This window comes from Desmodus rotundus, chromosome 7, assembly GCF_022682495.2.
Source record: "Desmodus rotundus isolate HL8 chromosome 7, HLdesRot8A.1, whole genome shotgun sequence".
Lineage (NCBI taxonomy): Eukaryota > Metazoa > Chordata > Mammalia > Chiroptera > Phyllostomidae > Desmodus > Desmodus rotundus.
Window position 1 is genome coordinate 108,479,165 of NC_071393.1, and position 13,023 is coordinate 108,492,187.

General features: G+C 35.9%; 1 protein-coding gene across 4 annotated transcripts in view; it reads left to right on the forward strand.

Annotated features, from left to right (window-relative positions):
* The window catches only part of SYNE2 (spectrin repeat containing nuclear envelope protein 2), a 284,958-nt gene that overhangs the window by 138,585 nt on the left and 133,350 nt on the right, over positions 1-13,023 (forward strand). For all 4 annotated transcript variants that reach the window (XM_053928255.2, XM_053928253.2, XM_053928254.2 and 1 more), the window contains exons 46-48: positions 8,445-8,600; positions 9,379-9,644; positions 10,589-12,689. In XM_053928255.2, coding sequence (XP_053784230.1) covers positions 8,445-8,600; positions 9,379-9,644; positions 10,589-12,689 — 2,523 coding nt within the window. The remainder of the gene's footprint in view (positions 1-8,444; positions 8,601-9,378; positions 9,645-10,588; positions 12,690-13,023) is intronic.

Consider the following 13,023-nt stretch of genomic DNA (forward strand, 5'->3'; position numbering starts at 1 on the left):
CTTTTGTTTTTCTTTTACTTAATCCCTTCACCTTTTTACCCAGCCCCACAACCCTTCTCCCCTCTGAAAGTTGTCAGTCTGTTCTCTATCTGTGAGTCTGTTTCTGTTTTGTTTGTTAGTTTGATCTCACTTGTCTTTCTCTGACTGACTTATTTCACTTAGCATAATTCTCTCCAGGTTCATCCATGCTGTCACAAAGGGTAAGATTGCCTTCTTTTTCACAACTGAGCAGCATTCCATTGTGTAAATGTAGCATAGCTGTTTGATCGACTCATCTACTGGTGGACATGGGCTATTTCCAGATCTTGGCTATTGTAGATGATACTGCATTAATCATAGGGGTGCATGTATTCTTTCAAATTAGCGTATCAGGACTCTTCAGATTTATTCCCAGAAGTGGAATCACTGGGTCATAAGGCAGTTTAGTTTTTAATTTTTTAGATAATTCCATACTGCTTTCCACAGTGGCTGCACCAATCTGTATAACAGTGCACAAGGATTCCCTTTTCTCTACAACCCCGCCAACACTTGCTGTTTGTAGATTTATTGATGATAGCAGTTCTGACAGGTGTGAAGTGATAAATTCATTGTGGTTTCAATTTGCATTTTTCTGATGATTAGTGACCTTGAGCATCTTTTCATATGTGTATCAGCCATTTGTATGTCCTCTTTGGAGAAATGTCTGTTCAGGTCCTTTGCCCATTTTTTAATTGAATTGTTTGTTTTTTTGGTATTGAGTTTTATGAATTCCTTATAAGTTTTAAGGATATTAACTCTTTATCAGGTGTAGCATTTGGTGAATACATTTTCCCATTCAGTGGGTTGTCTTTATTTTGTTGATGGTTTCCTTTGTTGTGCAAAAAGTTTTTAGTTTGATGTAGTCCCATTTGTTTATTTTTCTTTTGTTTCCCTTGTCTGGGGCAATATATCGAAAAAACATTGCTACAAAACATGTCTACATGTCTACATGTCTACAAGACATGTCCAAGATTTTGCTGCCTATGTTTTTTTATTCCGGGATTTTTATGGTTTTATGTCTAATAGTTAAGTCTTTAATCTGTGTATTCTTGTGTATGGTATAAGAAGTTGGTCCAGTTTAATTTTTTTGCTCATATCTGTCCAATTTTCCCAACATCATTTACTAAACAGACTATCTTTACCCCATTGTTTTTTGCCTCCTTTGTCAAATATTAATTGACCATAAAAGTATAGGCCTACTTCTGAGCTCTCTATTCTGTTCCATTGATCTATATGTCTGTTTTTTTTATGGCAGTACCATGCTGCTTCGATTACTATGGCCTTGTAGTATAGTTTGATATCAGGTAGTATAATTCCTCCAATTCTGTTGTTCTTTCTCAAGATTGCTGTGTCTACTAAGAGTCTTTTGTGGTTCCATATAAATTATTGGAGAAGTCTTCAAATAATTTTCACAGGTCTGAATTACAGGAAGGTAGTTTTAATTCTCTAGAAACATTTTATTTTATTTTATTTTTTACTGTTTTGTAACATGAATCTTTTTCTGAACCTGTGCTTCTTATTTTATCTGCTTTACATACTGGCTGCATTTTACTTAATTTTATATCACATTAGATTTTGTAAGATGAAGAGCAATTTTAACATTAAACCACAACTAGTAAAAAGAATCAAAATATTCATGAACAAATGTAACACAAGTATAATGTGATATATGTAGCACAATTTAAATTACTTAAGCAGGAGTTTCTATATAATCAATACATAGAAAACACAAAAGCACAATTTACTGAAATGTAAATCTAATCGAAACATTGTGATTGAGAAAATAAGTGCTTAATTCATCAAAAATGTTTATTGAGACCTCTTTTGTGCTAATCCTTCTGCTCGAATATGAGACTACAATTGTCACATTTTGAAATCTAACGTTAATTAAATATCTAGTTAATGTTGGTTTCATATGCCTTTTTGGGATCTAGAGGGGCTTTTATGAGATTATTTAAAATCATCTCAAGAAGAACTTGTAGTAAGTTTTAATGTTCTATAATAAAGTTTATTTGATCTTTGAGTTTTGTGGAAAGTGTGATTGCACTTTTCAAAATCACCATTATAAGGTGTGTATATTTGAATCTATTGCCATGACTTTCCCTTTAGATGAAATGTTGGTGGTATTTTAGATCTAGACTTTTTCTTTATTATCAAAAATATCAAGACAGAGACAGACTTTGAAGTACGAAATACAGTCTGAAGAGTGTGGGTGCTTGTGAGCCAGTGTTATGCTGGGTATTTTTATAAGTATCAGTTTACAAGCCTTTATAAGTATGGAAAGGCAGAACTGTCTCCCATCTCTCCCTTCCTATGTAGTTATTGATAATTTATGATATATCATATGATTTAAAAATTATTCAAAATTGTATATAGATTAAGTGAAGTAAAAAATTATATGTTAAAAAGTAAGGACTGATTCATGTCTTAAGATTTTAGCTGTCCATTAAGGACAATGATAAAGATGAAAAAAATACAGGGAAATCAATTGATTCTTAATTTATCATTTTGCAAAAAACACATAAAGCAACGTTACATCTTAACAGGTATTTAATGGACTTTCTTGCCCTATCTTTCCCAAATGTTAACCTACATGACTTCACTGTGCTTAAAAAAATCTTGTGTCTGTACTTAACTTGTTTCATTTCCTTGTCATTAGGTATAAATGTTAGTATGTCTGAATCCTTTTTTGTTCTTTTCAAAAATTTCTGGGTGTTTGTAATTTCATTGTTTAAGAATGCCCCCATAGAGAATCCTGGAAGGCAGATGACACAGATGCAGGCAGACGTGCAAGGCATCCTGTGGGTAATCAGAAACATAGTGGAGTTAGGACTAGATTGAGAAGGAAAACCTCTTGGAGAAAGAGTATTCAGTCATGGGGTAAATGATACCTATTTCTGGTGGTGTTTATCCTGGTAACACAATACAAATTTTTTTTTTTGCCATGGAACACGTGGTTGGGCCCTGTGTCAACTGTTTTTGAAGTGTGTGTACTGCTTTGCTCTTTCTGGGCAGCATGCAAGTCTTGCTTCTTACTCTGAGGTGTTTTTCACCATCCAAGATATATTCCTCTACAAGACAAGCGATTTAAATAGTGTACATGGTATTTTCATCTGTGAGTAGCATGCATTTGCAAACATTCTCCAAAGTCCTGAAATCTTAGGCTGAGATACTTTAGAAAATTTCCAGCCCAATGCTTGCATTTCAGGTGAGGGAATGGAGTCAGAGACTAATAATAACTGGCCAAGTTCTCATTGTAGCAGAACTAGAACTAGAACCCAGGTGTCCTCTACCAGTCTGATACGAGGTGGTTTACCCACCATTTTATTGATTGTGTTATGTGGCTTGTTTATTGTAGTTAATATGCTAGTATGCTATCTGACCTCCATGGACCCTTTATGGATTTTTTTGTGGGTGTTTGAAACCTCTCTGTGCTCATCAAACACAACCAAACCCTGTTCCTAGCATTCCCAGCAGATGTCTGGTCAACAGACAGATCCTCAATTTCTTTTCACTCTTCTTTATAGCCCACACATTGTTAATCTTGACAGTCGAAAACTACGTGAAGTTCTCTTATTTTTTCATTAATATGAATTCATCTGTACATCCATTAAGTAAAAATTTATGGGTCAGCGAGAGTTCCATGGTGAGTGATAATATACATGGTCTCTGTTCTCACAGAGCTTCTAGTCTAGAGGAGGAGACACACTATAATCAACTAATTAACCGATGAGAGACTGATTGCAGGAGCTAAAGGAAGGAGCACATTTCCATGATTGTCTGTAATAAAGGAAACTGACCTGAACTGTAATCAGAAAGAGCTTCTCTAAGGAAACAACATTGAACCGCTACCAGAGTTAACAGAGCTGTTGGGGCATTCTTGACAGAAAAAGTAGAATTTTTCCTTGTGGTAGCAGAGAATATGAGCAGTCAGACACTGAAATAAGGCCACCGAATGGAGGGTGGGGGCTGTGTAAGGCCTGGGAGGTAGGTGAGGCTGGACAAGTTATGAGTGCCTTACAGGGCACGTCAACACTGTAGACGTTATGCTGAGATAAAGAGGCAGTCTCAGTTTTGTCTCTAATGGTGATAATATATGCTTATACCTAGAATTGTTTTTCACTACTTCATACTGAAAGGCTTTAGAGAAGGAAGAAATGCATCCTGTAGAGCGTGTATGACACTGTCCCACTGTTGGTTGGCAGGTTGCAAGTGATAGATTTGGGCTTACCACTGATATGGAATTATTACGGCCAAGGGGCCATTGCCCTGAATGAAAAGAGACCATGAAGCTGTTATGGACTTCCCTCTTTTGGCTGTGCTGATACATTTGCTAAGCCAGAGACAGTGCTCAGTTGTTTAAAACTCAGTGTTTTAAATGTTAAAGTAAAGATATATAGATGGTATTCATTCAACTCCTGGTCAAGATGGAGGTGTAGGTAGACACACTTTGCCTCCTTCCACAGTCAAAAGAAGGACAAAAATTAAAAAACAAAACACAACCAGAACTGCCAGAAAATCAAACTGTATAGAAGTCCTCCAACCAAGGTGTTAAAGAAGAAACATTCACTCAGACTGGTAGGAGGGGTGAGGACAGGCAGCCAGGGTGGAGAGGACATGCAGCAAGGCAGTGCCTGGAGGACCAGGTGGTCCCACATTTGCTTACAGATGAATCGGGAGGAATAACTAGGGTGCAAAACAGACCATGTAACCCAGGGTTCCAGCACGGGGAAATAAAGCCTCAAAACCTCTGACTATAAAGTCCTGTAGGAATTGCAGGAGAAACTCTCAGTCTCACAGGAGAGTTCATTGGAGAGACCCACTGGGTCCTAGAACGTACATAAACCCACACCCCCAGGAGTCAGCGCCATAAGGGCCCAATTTGCTTGTGAGAAGCGGGGAAAGTGACTGAAAGTTGGTGGAGAGCTGAGCAAGTGACATTGTTCCCTATCGGACCCCTCCCCCAAAGACATCACCACAATTCAGCAAAGAGGGTTGCCTCACCCTGGTGGATACATAAGGCTCTGCCCATTACTATGTAATAGGCATGCGGACACAAAAAAATATGACCCAAATGAAAGAGCAGATCAAAGCTCCAGAAAAAATACAACTAAGCAATGAAGAGGTAGCCAGCCTATCAGATGCAGAGTTCAAAACACTAGTAATCAGAATGCTCACAGAAATGACTGAGTATGGTCACAAAATAGAAGAAGTGAAGGCTATGCAAAGTGAAATAAAAATATACAGTGAACCAAGAGTGACAGGGAGGAAGCCAGGACTCAAATCAATGATTTGGAGCAGAATGAAGAAATAAATATTCAGCCATTCAGCCAGAACAGAATGAAGAAACAAGAATTCAAAAAAATGAGGAGAGGCTTAGTAACCTCTGGGCCAACTTTATAAGTTCCAACATATGAATCATAGGGGTGTCCGAAGGAGAAGAGGGAGGGCAGGAAATCGAAAACTTAAACAAATAGTGAAGGAAAACTTCCCCAATCTGGCAAAGGAAATAGACTTCTAGGAAGTCCAGGAAGCCCAGAGAATCCCAAAGAAATTGGACTCAAAGAGGAACACATCAAGGCACATCACTATTAAGTTACCCAATATTAAAGATAAAGAGAGAATCTTAAAAGCAGCAAGAGAAAAGGAGACAGTTATCTACAAAGGGGTTCCCATAAGACTGTCAGTTGATTTCTCAAAAGAAATCTTACAGGCAACAAGGGGCTGGAAAGAGGTATTTGAAGTCATGAAAGGCAAGGACCTACATCCAAGATTACTCTATCCAACAAAGCTTTCATTTAGAATGGAAGGGCAGATAAAGTGCTTCCCAGATAAGGTCAAGTTCAAGGAGTTCATCATCACCAAGCCCTTATTACATGAAATGTTAAAGGGATTTATCTAAGTAATTGAAGAAGATCAAAACTATGAACAGTAAAATGACAACAAAATCACAACTATCAACAACTGAACCAAAAACAAACTAAGCAAACAAGTAGAACAGGAACAGAATCACAGAAATGGAGATCAGATGCAGGGTTATCAGTGGCGAGGCGGAGGGGAGCATGGTGGAAATTGTATAGGGAATAATAAGCATAAATGGTAGGTACAAAATAGACAGGGGAGGTTAAGAATAGTATGGGAAATGGACAAGCCAAAGAACTTATATGTGTTACCCATGAACATGAACTAAGGGAAGTGAATGCTGGTTGGTGGGAGGAGTTGCAGGGCAAAAGGGGAGAAAAAAAATGTGGCAACTGTAATAGCATATTCAATGAAATATATTAAAATTTTTTTTAATGTTAAAGTAAAATGTTTCCTTTGTAAACTAAGGGACATAAAGATGAAAATATCATGGTCCTGTCCTTAAGGAGAGTTGATGATATTCTTTCTCTCACCTCCTATTCCTTTCCAGACAGACCAAACTCTAAGGAGAGATATGTGGTTGAAAAAATTTAACTTTTTTTTTTTAAAGTAAACATAGTTGGCAATATAACTCAACCAGGCCTTTGATAGAATGGTAATTTTCCACTTTACATTTATTATTAACTTTGAAAATTCCATTTATGCTGAGAATCAATATGGATACTTATGCTGCTTAAAAGTTATATTTTGTCTTAAGTTTGTGCTAATCAGTTTTTTTAAAAGAGAAATTCCAAGATCATTGGGAAAGGAAAGAATCAGGTGGCTCAGGACTTAGAGGACATAAAGGCTGGTGAGAGCATTGCGTTGGGATGGATCCTCCAGTGGACACCTTGAAAACCTTTTTCCCTGGGAGCAAGGTGGACTGGAAAGTCTGTAACCAGAGAAAGAACTAAGATTAGCTTGTTCTGACTGCAAGTAGGAAGAAAAGGTCTCCCATAAGAAATCTAAACTAAATTTATATCTCAAAAAGGTTTAGAGTCCAAATCTATATTACTTGCATTGTGGAGCATGAAAATCAGTCTGTCTATGTTTGTTTGTATGTATGTATGTATGTATGTATGTATGTATATATGTATCCATCTATCTATCTATCTATCTCCTTCCCTCCCTTTGTCCTTGGAGTACTTGGAAGAAGCAATCACAAATCCATACAAAGATGTCACTTTCGCCAGTCAGGCCAAAGGAATTCCTACAGTGGAGTTAAAAAAAAAAAACAACCCTGATAACTATGCATTAGTATAAATCAATCAATTCATAACACAAATGGGAACACTCAACTATAGAGAAGAATCCTTATCATTACAAATGAGAGGAATTAATACATTAAGAAAGTGAAATAATGCAGCAGTCTGGAAGACATTGTGCAATAATATGTTTTAAAAGGTTAGTGATGTAAAAGAAGGGTTTGGAATCATAAGGAAATAATAAAATACTTTGAGAAAAAAGGGAAGATTTGAAAAAGAACCACATGAAATTTTCATAAATAAAAAAATAGTCATTAAAATTCACATTACTATAGCCAGGTTAAACAGTAAACTTGACACAGCTTGAAGCTAGAATATGTGACAGAGGAAATTACCCATAATCCAATGCAAAGTTTAAAGAGATGGAGAGTAGGAAAGAGAGGTTAAGTGACCCAGAGGCTGCACTGAGATGGTCCAACACAATTCTGATGGGAGGTCTAGGCAGTGTTTTTAAGACAACAAATCAAGTGTTTGAGGATGTAGACACAGTTTATTCATAGACTGAATACCTCAAAGATTTTGCTGATATGAAATTACTGTAGCAGAATTAATGATAATTCACTTATAAAGTAACCTGAAAATAAAAATAACTTAGCAAAATTATGGAAATCTTTCAAAATTACTGTCATATGGTATCTCATACGTGTAAGAACTCAACAAATACCTGTTGAAAGAAAGAGTAAATGAATGCAGGTGCTGCCTCTGTCTTATTGAGAATTTCAGGTTCTTAATAGCTTTCAGAAAAGGTCAAATAACTTCCTATATAAACTATTCTGCCTTCCTCATATTTAATTTCTTACAGCTAATTGATATAAGGCATTATTAATTCATTCTTCCTATCATGAAATCTTAGTATTTCATCTGTTTATTCACATTATTTTAAACTACCAATAGGTAACATTGAATACCTGTTATTTGCCCTGCCCTCTGCATCATTTTGAATACTAAGTCTAAACTTTAAAACTTTTCCTTTTTCTATACATGTTTTCCCTCTTTGACTATATAGATTATGCCTCTTATATGATTGAACATTGCTAGAGTCTATACTGTCTTGTCATAAAAGTTTAGTTTTGGGGGGATACCAATACCAGCATTAAATATTATATGGAAAAATTATCTTTAGTAGTGCTCAAATATACATCTTTTAAAAAGTTTTAAATCTGAGTAAACAGAAGAAAGTGCATTGCTTTCATCAAGAAAAATAAAAATTACTTATTTGGAAGTTAGGCTACTCAGCAATTAATCCTTTTATGTTTTCAGAATTCAGCTGTGGAAATGCTTTTGTCAAAACAACTTCCTCTCAATGTTCAAGATAGCATGAAAAACACTGAAGATGAGCAGAAAGTTAATGAGCTGCAAAATCAACCTTTAGAATTAGATGTTATGTTAAGAAATGAACAATTAAAAGAGATAGAGGTAAGGAAACAAGAAAAACACTGACAACATGATTACGTTACTTATCCAGTGCAATACAATATATTTTAATTACCAAAAACTTGCCTGCACCGAGTGAAAAGTCTTATTTAACCTTTGCCAGATGATCAATTTGGTAACTATATAATTATGTACTAATCAGCAAGTTGTATAAATCTTTCCATTTAAAAAGTGGGAGAGTTTAATGAACACTAGTGTTCTTTCTGTTTCACAAAGTTCCTAAAAACTTACTTAGTAACAAAATTTAGACATTCTTGCTTGTCATTCCTTTTTTCTTAGTCATGTCTATCTTTTGATTCTGACAAATTCCTTTTATTTTTCTAATTACCAACATTATTGGGTACTGTTTCTTTGTTTTTACAGCTCTGTTTACACAGCTGTGTTTATGTATTTATAGCTAGGTAAAATAATCTAATAGTGCAATTATGGCCCCTACAATTTTAATTAAGTTTATATAATAGGATATAATGTATATAAGTAATAAAAATAAAATAAATCTTCAACATGGCAGAACCTTTTAACACAAGGTGATCTACTCACTATTAAATGCTAGACCAATGATGAATTTCAGGTTAGATTTTAATATAATTCAAGTGAGAAAATCTTTTAAACGTCAGGACTTAACGTCCTCTGTGTGCCAGTGAAATCTTTACATCCCGGGATAGAGTACATTATTGGAAGGAAAGAGGATGGGAAACAGAATGAATGAATGAGCGAGTGAGTGAGTGTATATTTGCTGATTTCCTTGACTTGTTTTTAGGAACTATATACCCAATTGGAAGCAAAGAAAGCAGCCATGGAACCGCTGGAACAAACTGAGTATCTCAACAAAACAGAAACAAGTACTTCGGCTCTCCACAATGCAGGGAGTTCAGTGCAGCACTTGGACAGCCTGCTGCAGGCCCTTACCTCTTTGAAGAACAATAAAGAAAGCCAATATTGTCTCCTTGAAGATTTTCAGAAACACCTCACTGCAGTTGAATCCTCGCTGAAAGCCTTGTTGACAGAAACGGAAAGTCTAAAAGTGTAAGTGCAGGAATTTAGGACTTGAATTCATTTTATTCAAGCACAGGCCCTCAAACAGTCCCAGGGGTTTATGAGGTTTACTATAAAGGATATTTCTACAGCATGGAAATTAATTCCATATGGAAGCCATTGAAGAAAGCTCTATTGGTTTTGTACAAAAAACTTCTTTATATTATTTTTGTAATGAAATTATATTAATTTTGCCAACTAATTTGTTAAATATCTAATTCATGCTATAAATACCTGCAAAATATTTTAAAAGTTCTGTAGAATTTAGTATTCTTTTTGTCAAGAATTTATTCTAAACTATGGGGTAAAAACATTTATGTATACAATTGTTTAGTATCAGCATAATTGGTTTAAATTGTTTGGAAGATATTTAATATATATTTACTGTACTGGTTTCTTTTAAAATAGATGCACTCCTGCCCTGACCGGTGTGGCTCTCATTTGGGCATTGTCCCACAAAGTGAAAGTTCAGTCCCTGGTCAGGGCATGCACCTGGGTTACAGGTTTCATAAGAGAGGCAGCCGATTGATGTTTCTCGCTCATATCTCTCTCTCTTTCTTCCCTCCTTCCCTTCCCTCTAAAAATAAATACAAATCTTACAGAAAATAAAAGAGATGTGTTCCTTTTGGCTTTGAAAATGATGGTACTTTACAGGTTACAATACTTTTACATACGTTTTTCCCTTCCCTCTTCATTCTTTTTCTGTGGTTGTGAATTTTATAATACTCACTTTGTAAGTGAACCCTCTACATCATCACAGATGAATTGAAAGCTATAGTAAACAAGATTCTGAATTTTATTTTAAGGACAGAGTGCTCTTACAGACAATCTAATCTTTTCTTCTGTGAATTCAAAAAAGAATTAATTTCTTTTGATAATATCTAGCCTTGGGTTGATATATAATAAATATTAACAAGCTCCTTTTCTTTTCCTAGGGGACCACTGGACAATGCAACCTATCTGGCCAAAATTCAAAAATTGGTGGCATTAATAGAAAAAGAGAAAGATTCTTTAAACAAGATGAAAATTGAATGGGAAAGTTTATCAAACTGTCTGACTGACATGGATAAGAAGTTGTTAGAAAGCCAGGTCAAGCAACTTGAACACGCATGGAAACAAGTAGAACAATTGGTTCAGAAGAAATATTCTCAGCACATGGCGGAACATGAGGAATTTACATTTCTCATGAGTGAGATCCACAACCTGGCCATTTCTCTGCAGCAGCAGCAGCAGCATCTCCAGTTAAAGCTGAGCTCTCTGGAAGAACAGGAAGGGAACCAAAGCATGGTTGCCTTGGCCACTGAACTCCAGGCTGTCAAGCATAGATTTTCCATTTTAAAGGGGCGAGCTGAACCTCAGATGAAGAGGATTTGGGGAGAAAGAGAAAAGACGGTTTTGGAAGATGCAATCAATACTTTGCAGAAGCAGTTGGAAGCATCGGAGCCATTAAACACAGAGGTGGAAAATGAGATCAAGAAGTGTGAAATAAGGAACAAGGTAAAAGAGACTGTCTCATGGGTGAAGAATCTGTTAGGTGAACTCGTTCCTACAATTTCCCTTCTACCAGATGACATTCTTTCACAGATCAGAAAATGCAAAGTGACACATGATGGCATTCTGGATAAACAGCAGGCTGTAGAGTCATTGTTTGAAGAGGTCCAAGAGAATATTCCTAACCTGACAGCTCATGAGATTGATGAATTAAATAACCTCCTCCAGGACTTACAAGATCAATGCCAAATGCTCATTTTAAAATCAACACAAAGATCACAGCTGTTAGAATTTAAATTGGAAGAAAGAAGCAAATTTGCTGCAGTAATAGGGAAGGTTCAGCTTTCACTACAAGGAAATGAAACACTGATAATTCCCAAGGTGGAAACAACCTCCACAGAAGCTGAACTAGAACATCAGCGTGTCAAGTTGACGACTTCTCAGAAGGAACTGCAAGAAATTGAGAGTGTAATCTCAGCACATCTTCAGGAGCTAACAAATATCTCTAAGGATCTGAGTGTGTTTGAAAGATTATTTTTGGATAATCAATTGAAAAATCTTAAGGCTAGAGCCAACAGAACACAAAGATTCATTCAGAATAAATGTAATGACGTAGAACACAAGATAAATTTTTCCAGAGAATTCCATGAGCAAACATCTGTGCTTCAGAAGGAGCTTGATAACATACTACACAGTGAACTGCTACTAAGTCAAGAAATAAATCAGGACGTTAAAGAGGAGTTCTGTCATCTTCAAGACCGGCTCACTGGTATCCAATCTAGCATCCAACAAGTATTGAAACTCAAAGAAGTGCTACACTGTATTGGTCTCAACTGGGATTGTTCCCAACTTGATATATTACAGTCCCAAGTGTTTGAAAAAGAAAAGGAGCTTGAAGAAAAAATTAATCAGTTGGACACATTTATGGCTGAATGTGGCAAACATCAAGCATCACTAAGTAAATTGAGGGCAATGGAATTGAAAATTAAGAAAAGGGCTGAAGCAGTCCTAAAAACCACTAATACTTCACCAGACAGCCATCTGCTCACTGCTCAAATTTTGAATCAGAGAATTGAGAAAGCCATGTGCTTATATCATGAGATAGTAAAGAAATTAAGTGAGAATACGGCTTTTGATAACTCCTTCAAAGAGAAAGAAATACAGCAAATAAAGCCGTATGCAGAAGAAAATTATAAATTACAGAAAGTTCTCCAAGATATGATACTAGAATCCCAACAGAAAGAAATGGATGAAAAGAGTTTTCAGGACAAACTGGAAAATTCCTTACATGTTTTGAACCAGATAAAATCTCAGTTACAGCAGCCTTTACTTATAAATTTGAAAATTGAACATATTCAACAGGAAATGGATAATTGTGAAATGTTTCAAGAACAAGTTCAGGCAGAAATGTATAGCATTAGAGCTGTAACTGTTACTGAGAAGCAAAAAGAGGAAAACTCTTCTGAAGCTAGCGACGTGGAGACAAAACTACGTGACTTTGAAGATCTTAACATTCAGCTTCATGCAAACATTGATTTGAGGACAGTAAGTTTTTTTTTTTTAATTAAGTGGTTAACATGTCTATTTTTATTTCATGATTTTATGTTTTGCTCTGGTTAATGTCTACACTTCTCAAAAAGTTACAGATTTTATAGGAAAATCCTCCACAGGAGACTAGCCATTTAGACAAATTGCTAAGAGCCAGTTTATAATCCTGACTCATTCCACGGCTAAATAGAATGCCTTATGATTTGGAAAAGACGAGTTTGACACCTTTATTTCTATATCCCTAATAACCTCTGTTGCTCAGATCAAAGTTTTTTGTTTGTGTTCTAGAACTAATAGGACATAGTGGGAGAAATATGATGGGGAGAAAAAG